Here is a 17353-nt window from a genome sequence, read left to right as displayed (position 1 = left end):
TTTTTGCTTTCCGCAAAAAAATATTCTGAAATATAACAAAGATAAAATAAACATGTTTATTGTAGGCATGAAGACTCTTTTTTGTTTTAAACACAAACATATGTTTCATATTTAGTGGATTTAGCTGAAAAATGTTCAAAAATAATTAATTATTAATTATTTAATGTCATTAAAATAACATCTAGCATTTTTACAATTTTTAAACTGGCAATATTGTTTAAAATCCTTTAACAATGGTGAAAAAGATTGCATTCCAATTTCCTAATGACTTAAGTAGTATCTTATATCCCAACATCTCAAATATTAGTCCTGGATGAGAATTATGTAAAGAAGTTTTGAAGTATTAGTTCAAATGAAAGTACAACTATTACAATTATTAACATGGTTTCTTATTTTTCTACTGTATGTTATTTTGTATTTTAAAATGCAACCTTTATTTTAAATAAATCATGAAAATTGAGGGAGGCGAGTCCTTCTGCAGTAAGACTGTGATTTGGTTCTTAAGTGAGGTAGTTGCTAAGTTAGAATTACTTGATTGCAAGTGCTGTTATGACTTTACTTCAGCTTTTCTTTGGTTTACAATGTCACAAGATATGATGGTATGTAGGAATGACCTTGGGAAGCAGGGCAAAGGGAACAATCAGATAAAAGGCAATTTAGCTAGCAGCAGGAATATGGGCAGGGTAAGCAGCTCATAAGAAACTCTTCCTAGTTTCTTTGGCTATAAAGGATGTGGGAGAGATGTCAACTTGTCAGACTTTGGGTTTCTAGCGCACATGCATGCATGTGTGTTCCGGTTTGGGCACTTGGTGCCAAAAAGGTTCATTATCACTGAATTAGGGTCTTATGGCTCTTAGAAAATTGGTCATAGAATCAGGGTTGGTAGTTGGTTTTCCATAATAATTTTAAGTGATTGTACGGTATAGAGATAATGGGGACATGGTGACTCAGTAGTTAAGATGCTGAGCTTGTCAATCAGAAGGTCGGCAGTTCTGTGGTTTGAATCCCTAACACCGCGTAATGAAGTGAGCTCCCACTACTTATCCCAACTTCTGCCAACCAGCAGTTCGAAAGCATATAAAAAATGCAAATAGAAAAATAGGGACCATTTTGGTGGGAAGGTAACAGCACTCCATGTGCTTTCAGCATTGAGTTATGCTGGCCACATGACCATGGAGATGTCTTTGGACAGTGCTGGCTCTTCGGCTAAGAAACGGAGATGAACACCGTCCCTAGAACCGGAAACAACTAGCACACATGTGCGGGGGAATCTTTACCTTTATGGTATAGATATAGTACAGGTAGTCTTCTCTTAACAATCACGATTGGGACTAGCAACTCTGTCACTAAGCAAGCAATTGGTAAGTGAAACGTGACCACAATGGATGTATGACATTACTTCCCATTCAGTCATTATGCAAGTCACAGTGGGTTATTAATGAGACATCACGTGACTGCGAATTGTGATTGTATTGCTGCCTTCTCAATTGTTTTGTTGGAAGTTGGTTGTGAAGCACACAAAAAGATGCTGCAAGAGTCATAAAAGCCCCACTGGTTGTGAACTTCCAGTCAGTTATGTGGTCAGGAGGATAATGCAGCAGTCATAAATGCAAGGACTGATCATAAAGTTTTTCAGCATTGCCATAACCTTGAATGGTTGCTTAACGGGACAGTCATTAAGTGAGGTCTACTTGTATTGTAATCATATCAAAAATATTCAGGTTTCCTTGTTTCTATTTTAGGTTCGCTCGGCTTTCTTTGAGGTAATTACTACTTTTTGTCAGCGTATTCCTGAGTCCATGAATGAAGAAGCACCAAGAGTTTGTCCAGCTGTTCTTCTTAGCATTGATGATAGTGATGCTATTGTATGCCTTGCTCTTTGGGAAGCTGTACTTCATGTCCTTACTACTATTGAGGTAATCTGGAAGCCATTATGTCCTTAAGTCATTATACATTGAAACCATTATTTAACTCATAGGCACCTTTCAGATTATATACCTTTTTAAAATCATTTTTTATTCAAACTATTAAAATACAAACTTCAAAAAAGGAACAAAACAAAATTTGACAAAACTACACAAAATAATACATAAAAAGAAAAAAACACACATAAACATACCTTCTCCCCCGAATTGAATACTGATAAATATACTTCGAAGATAATAACTCTTCCCCCCTTGAGAAGCAGGCATCCCACAATTTATAAATTTCTACCACACGGTTTACCCAAGCCAATTAGTTTGGAGTCTATCTGCTATCTAGTTGACAGGTAAAATCAACAGCTAAATTAAACTTCAAAACCCACTGTTAACAGTCTATTTATTGTATTTCACTTGCAGAAAGTCCACAATGGCCTTTGGTCTACCATGAGTCATCACAATCATTGCTTCTGATCTGTTCAAGATCAAATATCCTCGATTGGTTATTAATAATAAGGCTTATTCTTAAGATAACAGTTGGATTTTATTCCCTAAAGTCATAAAGTCTCTTGTATGTATTTCTATAGCATTTGTGGTACATCACCAGTCATTTCTATCAACTTTGAATCTTTAAAATCCATATCTTTCTTGGAGTTCTCTAACCAACTTTCCAAGTCAACCTCATCTTTCATGTCGCCAGTAGCAAATTACATTTCAATACGTCTAGTTGTAAACCTTTTAGTACTTTACTTGCATGTGGTTATCATCTTTGAGTTGATTTAAAATCATCGTTACTATATCAAACTTTTTATCCAAATTTTCAAGTTGAACTTCTAAGAAAGTATTGCTACCTTCAAGGTCCTGTTTTCAGGTAGGTTCACAGTTGACCAAGTGTCATCTCTGAGTCCCCTTCGGGGGAAAAGGGCGGCATATAAATAAAATCAACATTCAAAAATCAACATCTCGAGTCATTCTTAGTAGCTCCCATTCAAATCTGGGAAAGAGTCAACTGAAAAAAAAATATTGAGACTGCTTAATGAATAACCATACCTCAATTTGATTATGTTTTTATCTAATACAGCCAACATGCATTGACTTTTCACTGATAATTTGGCAAATTTAAATGGATAGACAGAATCTTTTCAGATCAACATTTTACAATTTTTCCCTTATGAACCAGTATAAATATGTTTTATTTCTATTTTGTTTATTTTATTATAAAAATTAGTTATGGATACTTTAATGTCTCTGTCTTCAGATACTTTATTTAATATCAAGATAAGGAAGTAGGATGCTTAATTTTCAGTGTCAAGAAACTATGTATTCTTTAATTTATTGCTTCACATTTATTATTCTGCAGGATTGTTGGAGCCATGTGAATGCAAAAAAAGGAGTTCTACCAAAATTATGGACAGTGCTTCGAGAAGGAGGAAGAGGACTTGCTACTATTATATATCCTAATATCTTGCCATTTATTAGTAAGGTGCCTCATAACGTTGCAGATCCAAAGTTAAATTATTCAACAACATTCTTCACTTCTATAATTAAAGGGTATGATAATTAGCTCATGCTTTTAAAATCAAATAATGGTTATGTGTTTAAAGTTTTTTTTAAATTTATATTTTAAGTGTGTATGTGTAGGTAGTATTTGTGTTTTATTTGAAGATGAAGAACGAGATAGTTGAATTTGAAAGCTGCAAATACTAGGTTTTCTGAGAATTTTAATGAAACTGTTGAAATAATATTTTGATGTTGAAGTTTGTAAACTTTCCTCCATGTAGCATTTTGTGGTTGTTATGTTTTTAAGTTAAGTTTCTGATGCTAATTTTTCAGTAGCTGTCACTAGAAACACCATATAAATCTAATTATTGATTATAGCATTTAATCCAATGTGACTATGGAAATTAACTTTAATTAATTAGTTAATTAATTCCTGCCTTTACTATTTTTACAAATAACTCAAGGAGGTGTTCATTCTGATCCTTGATCTTCTGTTTCCTTAGGCTATTCACCGAAAGAGCGATGGTTTGTCGTTCAGAATCTTCAGCAATCATATCAACTTTTATGGAGTGTTTACAATTTACAGTCCTACAGAATATTGGTGAAGAAGAAGATGAAGTTAAAATACAAGAAATGCTTATAAATATCCAGGTATATTAGCATGGCAGAAATAAAATATTGGATTATCTTTGAAGGTTTTAATTGATTAATACTAGATTGGTGAGTTTACTTTGCACCAAATATTAATGTTTTGAACAGTTTCAGTTGAAATATGCTCTTATGAAAAAACAAAAATGTTATCTGTTTTTCATAAAATTTGCTTCTGTTTGTTCCTCCTATTAAAATTTTCCCCTTTATACAGCAATGAGGCTTCTATTTCTCTTATTATATTATTGTTGGATAGTTCACAACATCGATCTGGATACAGGTAGTCCTTGACTTAGAACCATTTGTTTAGTGACCGTTTGAAGTTACAATGGCACTGAAAAAAGTGACGACTGTTTTTCCCATGGTCACATGCTCACAATTTGAATGCGTAACAATTGGCATGTATTTATGACAGTTGCATTGTACTGGAGTCATATGATCCCCTTTTATGTCCTCCTGACAAGCAAAGTCGGTGGGAAGCTAGATTCACTTAATAATGTTACTTAACAAATGTAGCAATTCACTTTGACAAGAAAGGTCATAAAATGAAGCACTTAACAACTGTCTTACTTAGCAACAGAAATTTGTGGCTCAGATGTGGTCATAAGTCAAGGACTACCTTCACATACCAATTCCCTCTGTCCCACTTCTGCTCATGAGATGAACTTTATCCATATGGGCTTCTAAAAATAACTAAAAATAAAAGGAATATGCTGCATAGGTTGAAACAGTTTTCAGAAAAGGTATTAATTCATATTGAGATTAAAATGCATTTGTTTTTTTCTTTACAGTTAATTCCTCTCATTGATACAGTAATTAAAGAGCCCAAATTACAAAATGGACCTCTGTTTTATGAGATAGCAGACATGCTGAATGTTTGGAAAACAAAAGCAGAAATAACTAATGATGATAGAACATCCCTCACTTTTCAGAGAATGTTATCTAATTTTTGGGATGGCCTTTCAAATATATGTGTGGGACATGTTGCTGTAATGGATGCAGATGAGAAATCATTGGCTGCTGTGTCTTCTTTGTTGCAAATTCTTCAGAACCCAGAAAACAAGATGAAAACAAATAGAAAAAAAGCTGTAAATGTAAGATTTGCAGAAGACAGAAAAGTTGAAATTAACGCCGAACATGAGAATTTTGTTGACATGAGAACTAGCAATGAATCCAGTAATGTCATTCATGAAATTCATGGAAAACATACTTTTCCTCTACAGAACAACTCTTTAGAAGGTTTAGTTTGTAAACTTGCAGAACTAAGCATAGGGTACACTAACCAACAGACATCTGACCAACACTTAAAGTTCCTCTCTGCTCTACTCAGCACCTTTGCTTCTCATAAAGTTTTCCAGGTGCTTATAGAAGAAAGTGATGATGTTCGGTATGAAAATCCATCTATTCAGTTTCTGCACGAAAAGTTAATTGTTTGGCTGAAAGAAGATTGGAGAAAAGAGACAGACTTCCTGGTCAATATTTTATATAGCATTCTCTATTGCTGCAGCAGTCCCATAGAGAGGGAAAATATTCTCAATGATTTAACAAAGGTACAGTTTTCTTATTCAGTAAATTGATTTCATTCAATTTGTTTTAACGTATTCTGTTAGACTAATTAGAGTTTGGAATAGTAATATTTGTACTTGCACACTGGTTGCTATGGCCTATCAAGTAACATGCATTCATTTCTTAATATTTGGAAGTAGAATTGCATTAGGACAGTTATAAAATACTTTTAATTATCCTTTAAAAGTATCTTTTTTATCTGTTGTAAACTTTTTTATCTGTTATAAATTGATTTTAAACATTATTTGAAACAAAGAGCAATAAACATATCATAAACAATATTTGAAACAATATTATAAAGAGCAGCACAAACACAACTGCTGCTTCATACCATCTTGCTAACTAGGGAAATTGCAAATCAATTAGTATTGAAGTCCCACTGAAATCAATTTTATATATCAAACTAAATGCATTTCCTAGATTTTGGAAGGTCAATTAAGAGAGAGCCAACATCTGTCTTCTGAGACATACTATTGTGAACATTCATTTTTTGTCTATATTTTCACTAGCCATACTTTCTGATGATCAAACAAATAAAGTACTATGCTTAAGGGGGAAGATTAAGTTTTCTTCAAGTACACCCTTTTCTGACTAAAGAGTCCCTGGTGAGGCATACCCAATGAAACCAGATCTCATGCAAATCTAGTCTAGTTTTCATGTTAAAGAAAACAGATGTTATTCGTGGGCTATATGTATATACATGTTTCTTCAGAAAAGAAGTACTACTCAAGACTGTGTTTACAATATTAAGTAGAGCTATGCAGCTGTCTAATTTGCGCAGCAAAGGGGATTGAGAGTGTATGTAGATGAAGGCATTGCACATGTTAGTACCTCCTTAGATCAAATAATTATTTTCCCGTGATTGTGCAGCTAATTTCAAAGCCAGGAAAAACCAGAGGTTTTTAAAGGAGTGGCCAATAGGTATACCATCCATGGCCATTCATTCCCAGATTTCCTTTGAATCCATATCCCTTTCTAATATTACATGATTCTGAGAAATTGTCCAGTTTTATTGTCATGTTTTGATGCTATTTCTTTTTCTTTTCAAGATGGATCTAAAATGGAGTATTCTTCTTCAAATAATCCAAAAGGTACATTCAAACTCCTCTCCCCCAGTTTTCATTCGTGTTAGTCTGGGATCCAGAGATGCACTAAGTTCCTTTGGTATACATGGGCATTTTAGTTGTTCCTAGTTACGGCTTGCTGGAATGTTCCGTTGGAATGAATGAGCTCATGTTGCTTGGGAGCAAAACCAGCTGTTTCCCCTCTTTGGCCTGTTTGTGGGTAATTTTTCATTGCATAAATCTTTCTGACTACAAAATATATCTGTCTTATTATATTATATGTTTTGGATACGTATTATATAGGTAGATGATTTGGAAATAAACATCTAACAAAAAATAGACGAGAACAGCCAAGAGTACATTGCTTGTTTTTTTTCTTCTGTGGAGCCTGTGAGAATAGTGAAATGCTTTGGAAAGGCAGCAGATTGGTTAAAAAGAAGAAAGTGCAAAGTATGATCTTTTCCATTTAACCTTCAAGACAGACTGAGAGAAGATAGCTGACAGTGACATTGGGTCAATCACTTGCCCCGACCCACCTCGTAGCGCTGTTTCTGTGGGGAAAATAGGCTGGAAGAAGGAGTATATATCTGTAAACTGCCTTGCTTGACTTATAAAGGCAGGGGAAAAATTAATAAGTGAAACAGATACAGCATGACTTTTAGCTGAACAAAAGACATACTTTCTGTGCCAAAGTCTTTCGAATGAATATGGCTCTACAGAATGTTTGAAGGAGCAATGTGCTGACATAAGCAAAGAAGCTTTTACAGCAGCTTTTTACTGAGTCCTCTGGAAAATCTATGGCAGTTTGCTTTAAAGTGAAACAGTGGTTTCAGATGGTTTGAACAGGCATAACAGGGGAAATTGCCCTTTTTAGAAATTGATTAATTGCCTGTTTTTCAAGATTCCTTTCAAGATGGAACATTGTAAGTATCTTTGATTTAACCAAGTCTTTAAACTGAATATCTAGTATTTTTTATTAGAAATATTTCTCTGCAGGGTGCGGGTGGCAGGCATATGCGCACATGCTTCTCTCTCTCTCTCTCTCTCTCTCTCTCTCTCTCTCTCTCTCTCTCTCTCTCTCTCTCTCTCTCTCTCTCTCTCTCTCTCTCTATCTATCTATCTTATCTAATCTTACCTTTCATATATAATGTTTTCATGGATCTTACTGATCTGATACTTTGAACAGTACATGTTTTTTTTATTTAGATTTTTATAACAAACCAAGAGGTTTGTTATAAGATGAATGAATGTCCCACTTTTATGATTATATTGTTGTAAATTTTGTGTTTTTAACTATTACGTGGGGACTGTTTGGGGGAGTGTATGAGTATGTGTGATTCGGAGGACCTGCCGGGAGTTGCGGGGGCTATGGGGGTGGTTGAGGGACCAGAGACACGGGAGAGGGTCGGGGTATTGCGGTCGTAACAGGGAGAGGCAGATACGGTGGGGACTTCAGGGCAGGCCATTACCGGGGAAGGAGGGTTCGCTACATTACAGAGATCCCCCCTTCCGGCCCTGGGAGCCCCACTCCAAGACCAGATGGCGTAAGTAGTCAGGACCCTGGTCTCAGGCTGTTGTCGCTAAATGCCAGGTCTGTTGTCCATAAAGCTCCTCTCGTCCGGGACTTAATTACAGACGAGAGGGCAGACCTGGCATGTATTACTGAGACCTGGCTGGGCCCAGAGGGAGGAGTCCCCCTTGTAGAGCTGTGCCCAGAAGGATTTCAGGTGCTGCATCAGCCGAGAGCCCAGGGAAGGGGTGTGGGTGTGGCCGCCGTTATCCGGGAGTCGTTAGTTCCTCGTAGGGTCCCTGCTCCGGAGATTGTCGGGTGTGAGTCTTTGCTGTTAAAGTTGGACCGCAAGGGTCAAGTGGGTTTGCTGCTAACGTACCTGCCTCCCAACAGCGTTGCAGCAGCCCTCCCCTCGCTCCTCGAGTCGGTAGCCGAGCTGGCAGTTGAGTTCCCTAGGTTGATGGTCCTGGGGGACTTTAATTTGCCGTCGCTCGGTGAAAACTCTGATGGGGCGCAGGAGTTCATGGCTTCCATGACAGCCATGGGCTTGACCCAAGTAATTCGAGGCCCAACCCACTCAGCGGGACACATGCTTGACCTTGTATTTCTCTCGGAGCAGTGGATTTGTGATCTTGGTCTGAGGGGGAGCGACATCATACCCCTGTCATGGTCAGACCATTGCCTACTGAGGCTCGACTTCCGGAGGCCAAACCCCCACTGTAGGGAGGAGGAACCGACCAGGTGGTTCCGCCCCAGGCGTCTTATGGAGCCGTCAAGGTTCCAGACAGAGCTTGGGGTCATTCCTGACACTTTCGCCCACAGCCCGGTGGAGACTCTGGCTGCTGCGTGGCACTCGGCAGCGTCGGAGGCCCTCGACCGGATTGCGCCACTGCGGCTCCTCCGAGGCGGCGGATCCCGGAGACCCCCTTGGTTCACCGAGGAGCTCCGGGAAATGAAGCGCCGGAGGAGATGCCTAGAGCACCGTTGGAGGTCCGATAAGTCCGAATCGAACCGAGCAATGGTAACCACCTGCACCAGAGAATATACCAGAGCACTTAGGGCAGCAAAAAGATCACACATAGCCACCCTGGTCGCATCCGCTGAGTCTCGTCCAGCCGCCCTGTTCAGGATAACCCGCTCCCTATTGAACAAAAGGGAGACGGGGGAACCCCTGCAGGGCAGAGCTGAAGAATATGCCCAATTCCTAGCGGACAAAATTGCTCGGTTTCGGTCGGACTTGGACTCCACACCTGCAGTTCCAGCCGAGGCACAGGGGGACCAATTAGAACAGCGCTGGGTTGAGTTTCAGGACGTTACCCCCGGGGATGTGGACAAGGCCATGAGAGCTGTAAGTTCCTCCACCTGTGTTCTGGATCCGTGTCCCTCATGGCTGGTTACTAACTGCAGTGAGGTGACACGAGGCTGGATCCAGGCGGTTGTAACCGCCTCCCTTCGGGAGGGGAACTTCCCCGCCGCGCTGAAAGCGGCGGTGGTGAGACCCCTCCTGAAGAAACCATCTTTGGATCCAGCTGTTCTTAACAGCTATCGCCCGGTCTCCAACCTTCCCTTCTTGGGGAAGGTTGTTGAGAAGGTGGTGGCCTTCCAGCTCCAACGGTCCTTGGAGGAAGCAAACTATCTAGACCCCTTCCAGTCAGGCTTCAGACCCGGTTACAGCACAGAAACCGCTTTGGTCGCATTGATGGATGATCTTTGGAGAGCCAGAGATGAAGGACATTCCTCCATCCTGGTCCTCCTTGACCTCTCAGCGGCTTTCGATACCATCGACCATGGTATCCTTCTGCGACGACTGCGGGGGGTGGGAGTGGGAGGCACCGTGCTACGGTGGTTCTCCTCCTACCTCTCGGACAGGTCGCAGTCGGTGTTAGTGGGGGGGCAGAGATCGTCCCCTAGGCCCCTAAATTATGGGGTGCCGCAGGGCTCGGTCTTATTCCCCCTACTATTTAACATCTACATGAAACCGCTGGGAGAGATCATCCGTAGGCACGGGATTAGATACCATCAATATGCGGACGATACTCAATTGTATCTGTCCGCCCCGTGCCAAATCAATGAAGCGGTTGATGTGATGAGCCGGGGCCTTGAGGCCGTCATGGACTGGATGAGGGTTAACAAGCTTGTGCTCAACCCAGAAAAGACCGAGTGGCTGTTGTGTTTTCCTCCCAAAGATTTGGCCAATATTCCAACACTCAGGCTGGGGGGTCAAATTTTACACCCCTCAGAGAGGGTTCGCAACTTGGGAGTCCTCCTGGATCCACAGCTGTCATTCGACCACCATTTAACGGCTGTGACCAGGGGGGCATTCGCCCAGGTACGCCTGGTGCGCCAGTTGCGACCCTACCTGAATCGGGAGGCTCTCACAACAGTCACTCGGGCCCTTGTGACCTCTAGGCTGGAATACTGCAACGTGCTCTACATGGGGCTACCCTTGAGGAGCATCCGGCGACTTCAGCTAGTGCAGAACGCAGCCGCGCGAGTGATTGCGGGTGCACCTCGATTCACCCGCATAACACCTATCCTCCGCGAGCTGCGCTGGCTACCTGTCGATCTCCGGATGCGCTTCAAGGTGCTATTAATCACCCATAAAGCCCTACATGGCAGTGGATCTGGATACTTGAGAGACCGCCTTCTGCCAATTACTTCCCTGCGACCTATAAGATCCCATAGACTAGGCCTCCTCCGCATCCCATCAGCCAGCCAGTGTCGGCTGGCAACTACAAGGAGGAGGGCCTTCTCAGCAGTAGCCCCGACCCTTTGGAACGAGCTCCCCGTGGAGATTCGTACCCTCCCCACCGTCCAAGCCTTCCGCATAGCCTTGAAGAACTGGCTCGCCCGTCAGGCCTGGGGATAAGGATCGTTACCCCGCCCGAATGATGAATGAATGTTGCCTATTATTTTATTATATGTTGTTATCTTAATGTTGTATCCCCCCCTTCCTGGTTTTGTGTGAGCCGCCCTGAGTCCCCTCAGGGAAAAGGGCGGCCTACAAATGCTAATAAACCTAAACCTAAACCTAACCTAGGTTTATTTTGAGATTAAAAGAGTGAACAACTACTTTGAAAAATATTTGTGTACTTTCTAAATCTTAGGCCTGTTCAAGCTCTGAGAAACATTCGTTAAGTTCTGCATGGCTAAAAGGAGATGTATTAGGTGAGAAGCTTGTGACTCTGGCCCATGATCTGTGTAACATCAGCTTGAAGATGACAGTAACTTCAGCCGAATCATTTCATTCAGAACAATGGACTCTCCTAAGCTTGGTATTATCTCAGTTAATTAAAAATGGTAAGTGGTGCAGACTTCTATAATGAGTAATATACTTCTAGGAGAATTAGAGGCTAACTTGCCATGGATAGAAAAGTTGAGGCACTGGTGTAGGTGAGTTAGACAGTACAGTATTTATGTGTGGTAATAAAAAGCCAGAGTTTTTTCAGGACACTAAAAATGAGGACTCAGATAGTAGTAGAGCTGGTGGTTTTATGATTATGTAATAAAATGTCACTTTTAATCCACAGAGTCCTTAATTGGTGAAGTTTATGTTAAAAGAATAATTGACAAACTTCAAGCCGCTCTGTCAAAAGCTAAGGATCTTTCAGAAGCTGGAAATACAGAACTATCAGTGTCTTTCATCTGTGACATAGCCTCCAGTTTTTTCACTTCGGTTAAAGGATGTTTATTAATGCCATCCTCTGAAGATTTATTATTCACTATTTTCCAGTTATGTGCACAGACCCAAGATATAACATGTTTATCAGGTACAGTTGCCTAGTATGTATGACTAATTCCATGTCGATTTTTTGGGTATATTTCTTACCACCTATTTGTAACTAAAAATTGCAAGTTATTTGATTCCTTGTATACATACACATTTACTTACTTACTTACTTATATACATACATACATACATACATACATTTACATACATACACATAATATACATGTATATATACACATGTTATATATGTAAGTATACATAAACACACACACACATACAGAATCAAATATTGCAAAAATGGTGATCATGTTTTCAAGTAGAAATACTGAGAAAACAGAATTTCTGCATTTAAGTTTATGTTTGAATGTACATAACAAATTGTTTAAACAGGAACTAGAATCACACCTTTTTCAATTGAGAAATATGCAGTTTCTTAAAAAATGCAATCTTGGCAGAAACATTAAAAATTTAATTCTATAAAACAATAAGGATGAATCAGGCATGGTACTATTCAGCAAGCAGATATAGCAATGTGTTTTTTTCATGGTTATGACATCTAATCTGTAATTGAATGCGTATTAATTTTTACGAAGTATAAGTTGATAAACCTTTTTATCGTTTATCCGTAAAATAGTTTCATTGGAAAATAAGGACATAGCTTTCTTACTTAAGTGATGAAAACATCATTCTGCTCATAAGCTTTCGGTTTTAAAGCATGATTAATGTGTATCATTCTGTTTAATAGTTAAAATTTGGATCCATTTTTTCCTTCATGTAGATTTCCTTGTAAATAAATTGAAGCATACTTGGATGTGTGGTATCACTTCACTTGTGCGTCAGCGTAGCATTCTGCATAAGGAGAGCAGCTTTCTACAGAAATCTGCATTCTGGGTCAAGAACCAGCTTCAAACATCAGTATTGGACATTAAAAGGTAGTTTTAGAATGCCCTGCATAATTTATTTGCTCAAAGCTAGTCATCATTCAGACTACTAGTGATTTTAAAATATCCTGTAAGTAGGATTTCAGATTTCATTCTGAGATCAATATTTATTTTGTTTGAAAGCATGACCACAAAGGGAATTGGACGTCCATTACTAAATGATGCAGTCATTAAACAAATTATCACTTGACCGTTCACAGCATTATGGTTTTTTTTTTGCTATGGTAGTTATACAAATCATTCAGTCGCTAAATGAATCATTGATTTTGCTTGTTGGAAGATGCTGGAAAGGTTGCAAATGGAGATCTCATGACCCCAGGATGCTGCAACCCTTGTAAACATATATTGGTCGTCAAGTGCCAGAATTATAATCATATGACTGGGGATGCTGCATTGGTCATAAGTGCAAGGACCAGTCATATGTCACATTTTTCAGCAGCTTTATAACTTCAGACAAAATGAATGATAGTAAATAGTGGACTTCCTGAACTTCATTTTCCCCATCCCATTTGGTTCTTGTTCTTTTTCCTATAAAGTAAGTTTTATTGAGATTAAGGTTCTAGTAATAACTTAATAAACTTTACCATTGCAGCTTTTGTTTTACTACACTGCCTCGTCTTCCATGGATATTCTGTATGTTCTGTTGTGTTGTTAAAATGCGTAGGCTGCCAAATCATCCAGATTTACCTTCCAAATTTTTACAGAAATAAATTTATAATAATTCATTTTATATGAGGTTTGTTGAGGCTTCTTATACTAAATGATTGTTTCATTGTTAATCTTGGTCAGATTGTGTCTATATACAGTTTGCTATTATCTAAATTCTGTATCAAGCAAAAAGTTGGTTTATTTTCAGTTTGCAGGTTTTGATCTCTGTGGTCAGTGATTTGTTGACTACATTGCTAGAAGCTGAAGATGTTTCTGCTTGTGTTCTGAATGATTACATTGAATGGCTTACTCCAACTCAGACTGAATGGGAAAAGATGCGGGAGTCTCTGTCCAGTGAGGTATGTAAACTAAAGCAAAATTGATACATGGCAGAGTAATCTTCAGTGTTTTCATATTTTACTTGCTTAGATTTTTTTTCATTTAAGGAGCCTGCATTAATTATTTTAAGCTTAAATGGAAGGTGTAAGAAAGATATTATTATAAAATATACATTATAATAATTGCTTTCAACATACTAATTTGAAATATATTTTAAGTATAGCAATATTTCAGATGAAATATACATTACATATATAATTATACATTATATTTATAATAATGTATATTTTATTTATGTGTAATGTAAATATATCCTTTGACAATTAATGCCATATCTAGTTTTAATATTATTAATTAAATGTTAAATCTTCATAAAATTTTATATCGATATGGAATGAAATATTTGAAATTTTGCTTTTCTCAAAGGAAGATATACTTTACATGTTTTTTATATGTCATTACAGTGGTTGAGGAAGCCACTTCTGGAAGGAAGACTAAGTATTAATTGTGAATTACCTGGAATAGATCATAAATTTTCTATCCCAGCTAAACTTCCAAGTCATCTTTGTACTACAGCTCTGCTTAGTAGAATGGCATTATTGATACTGGAAAAGGAGTCTGCATTTGAAAACCCTGAAGTAGAAAGAAGAAAAATTGATAATATCAGTAAGTGATAGCAAAATTAATAATAATTAAACCTGTGTGTGACAATCTATTATATTCTTTTTTTCTATTATTGCCGTTTTGCCAAATGTGGCGTATGTTACATTAAATGTATAATAAAATTATATTAAAACTTCAGAGGTTAATAATGACATATTGGGATAAACAATAGAACGTCACAACCATATGTTATGATATGTTTTGTATAATTAATAGGTGCCATCCACAATGATATTTCTAGGTTCTAGGCCAGCATTCCTCAACTAGAGTTTTGTGAAACCCAAGGGTTCTGCTACAAGTCACTATGGGTTCACCAAGAGAACATGATTGAAAAAAAAATATTTTAAACTATCTACGCCATGTAATGCTCATGCTTGTGGCAGTGGAATTTTTATACCCCATGACTTGGCTGTGGGCATATTGCTTTGCTATTGGGACATGAAAACAATTCACTTCTAACCTACACAATTCAAAATGTTTACAACCTGAGTTTAGAAGTGAATAGTTTTGAGCAGTTTTAATATTTTTTTCCAATTTTTATACAAGGGTTTCCTAAGATCTGAAAATTATTTTAAGGCTTTCTCCAAGTTAAAAAGCTTGAGAAAAACTACTCTATGCCATAAACTATTTATATTTGTTGAAATACCACAATTAACTCTCATTATTGCATCTCATTTTCAATTCTTTATTGATAATTAAAATTGTCATAAATTATTTATATTTATATTATTTATATAAATTATTATAACATTTATTATTATAAAATTATAGATGAACTATAAACAATTATTTTTTAAATAATGAAAGTAAGCTTTCTTATAAGTTTCTTAATGTATTATTATACCAACGTATCTTTATTTAGTGAATTAATAAGTCAAAATCATAATCTAGGAGAGGAGGGGAGAAGAGCGGAGCAGCTCGCCCTCCATCTGCACACCATTGTCTTACATCACACTAGCGCAGTGCTCCGTGAATTTTAGGAATGTAGTGTGAATGGTATGCTTGGTTGATGTTTGCACCCACTTTTTTTAAATTCATACTGTTGTATTTTCTGTGTTTAACTTATTTCGTGGGGACTGCATGGGTGAGTGGCTGCGTGTGTATGAGAGGGTTGAGAGTATTGCCTGGTGTCTCCTCCACTGAGTGCCACTGCAGAAGTGGTAGGGGCCCAGACTTACTTCCCGTCCTAGAATGAGTGTTTATGAGGGTCTACGGTAGCGGGGGAGGGCCGGAGCATTACGGTCACTATGGGGAGGGGCAGGTATGACGGGAACTTCAGGGCTGGCCATTACCGGGGAAGGAGGGTTCGCTACATCACAGAGATCCCTCCTTCCGGCTCTGTTAGTTCCACTCCAGGGCCAGGTGGCGAGAATTGTCAGGGCCCTGGTCTTAGGCTGTTGTTGCTAAATGCCAGGTCTGTGGTTCACAAAGCTCCCCTTGTCCGGGACCTAATTTTAGACGAGGGGGCAGACCTGGCATGTATTACTGAGACCTGGCTGGGCCCAGAGGGAGGAGTCTCCCTCACTGAAATGTGCCCAGAAGGTTTTCAGGTGTTTCACCAGCCACGACCCCAGGGAAGGGGTGGAGGAGTGGCTGTCATCGTCCGAGGGTCTTTAGTTCCTCGTAGGATCCCTGCTCCGGAGTTTGTCGGGTGTGAGTCCCTGTTGATGAAGCTGGACCTTGGTGGTCAAGTGGGTCTGCTGCTAACGTACCTACCTCCCAACAGCGTTGCAACAGCCCTCCCCTCGCTCCTCGAGTCAGTAGCCGAGTTGGCGGTGGAGTTCCCCAGGCTTATGGTTCTGGGGGATTTCAACCTGCCTACACTTGGTGAACGCTCTGATGGGGCGCAGGAGTTCATGGCTTCCATGACAGCCATGGACTTGACCCAAGTAATTCGAGGTTCGACTCATTCAGCGGGTCACACACTTGACCTTGTATTTCTGTCGGAGCAGTGGAGATGTGATCTAGAGTTGAAGGGCATTAAAACCTTGCCCTTGTCATGGTCTGATCACTTCCTGCTGAGGCTTGACTTTCGGAGGCCAATCCCCCACTGTAGGGAGGAGGAACCGATTAGGTGGTTCCGCCCCAGGCGCCTGATGGACCCAATGGGGTTTCAGACAGTGCTTGGAGAAATACCTGACACTATCGTCCACAATCCGGTGGAGTCCTTAGTCGCTGCTTGGAATACAGCAGCGGCGGGGGCTCTAAACCGGATTGCGCCTTTGCGACCTCTCCGAGGCGGCGGATCCGGGAGGGCTCCTTCGTTCACCGAGGAACTCCGGGAGATGAAACGCCAAAAGAGACGCCTAGAGCGTCGCTGGAGGACCAGTAAATCTGAGTCAGACCGAGCACTGATGAGAGCCTTTATTAGAGCCTATCTCGTGGCAATACAGGCGGCGAAATGTTCGCATTTTGCCGCCCTTATTGCATCCGCCGAATTGCGCCCAGCCGCCTTGTTTAGAATAACCCGCTCCCTCCTGAAAGGGAGGGATGCGGGTGACCCTCTACAGGGTAAAGCTGAGGAATTTGTTCAGTATTTGACGGATAAAGTCGCTCGGATTCGGACAGAGCTGGACTCCAGTTGCACGATACCAGCCGAGGTACCGGGGGAGGGTCTTGAGCATGCTTTATGGATTGAGTTTCAACGGGCTTCTCCTGATGAAGTGGACAAGGCCATGGGAGCGGTGAGTGCCTCCACTTGTATACTGGACCCGTGTCCCTCCTGGCTGGTCTCGACCAGCAGGGAGGTGACACGCGGCTGGATCCAGACGATTGTGAACACCTCTCTCCAGGAGGGAATCTTCCCACCCCTCCTAAAGGATGCG

The 17353-nt window shown here is 39.9% G+C and overlaps 1 protein-coding gene across 2 annotated transcripts in view; it reads left to right on the top strand.

Moving 5' to 3' along the window:
* The window catches only part of LTN1 (listerin E3 ubiquitin protein ligase 1), a 38039-nt gene that overhangs the window by 5747 nt on the left and 14939 nt on the right, over positions 1 to 17353 (top strand). For both annotated transcript variants that reach the window (XM_014072990.2, XM_087721563.1), the window contains 10 exons: positions 1743 to 1916; positions 3280 to 3470; positions 3923 to 4070; positions 4859 to 5617; positions 6683 to 6724; positions 11315 to 11507; positions 11738 to 11977; positions 12716 to 12869; positions 13735 to 13885; positions 14330 to 14531. In XM_014072990.2, the coding sequence (XP_013928465.2) occupies positions 1743 to 1916; positions 3280 to 3470; positions 3923 to 4070; positions 4859 to 5617; positions 6683 to 6724; positions 11315 to 11507; positions 11738 to 11977; positions 12716 to 12869; positions 13735 to 13885; positions 14330 to 14531 (2254 nt within the window). The remainder of the gene's footprint in view (positions 1 to 1742; positions 1917 to 3279; positions 3471 to 3922; positions 4071 to 4858; positions 5618 to 6682; positions 6725 to 11314; positions 11508 to 11737; positions 11978 to 12715; positions 12870 to 13734; positions 13886 to 14329; positions 14532 to 17353) is intronic.

Source organism: Thamnophis sirtalis, unplaced genomic scaffold, assembly GCF_051295495.1.
Source record: "Thamnophis sirtalis isolate CommonGarterSnake01/CBP01778 unplaced genomic scaffold, rThaSir2_p1.2 scaffold_8, whole genome shotgun sequence".
NCBI classification, from domain to species: domain Eukaryota; kingdom Metazoa; phylum Chordata; class Lepidosauria; order Squamata; family Natricidae; genus Thamnophis; species Thamnophis sirtalis.
This window is presented reverse-complemented; position numbering and strand designations above follow the sequence as displayed.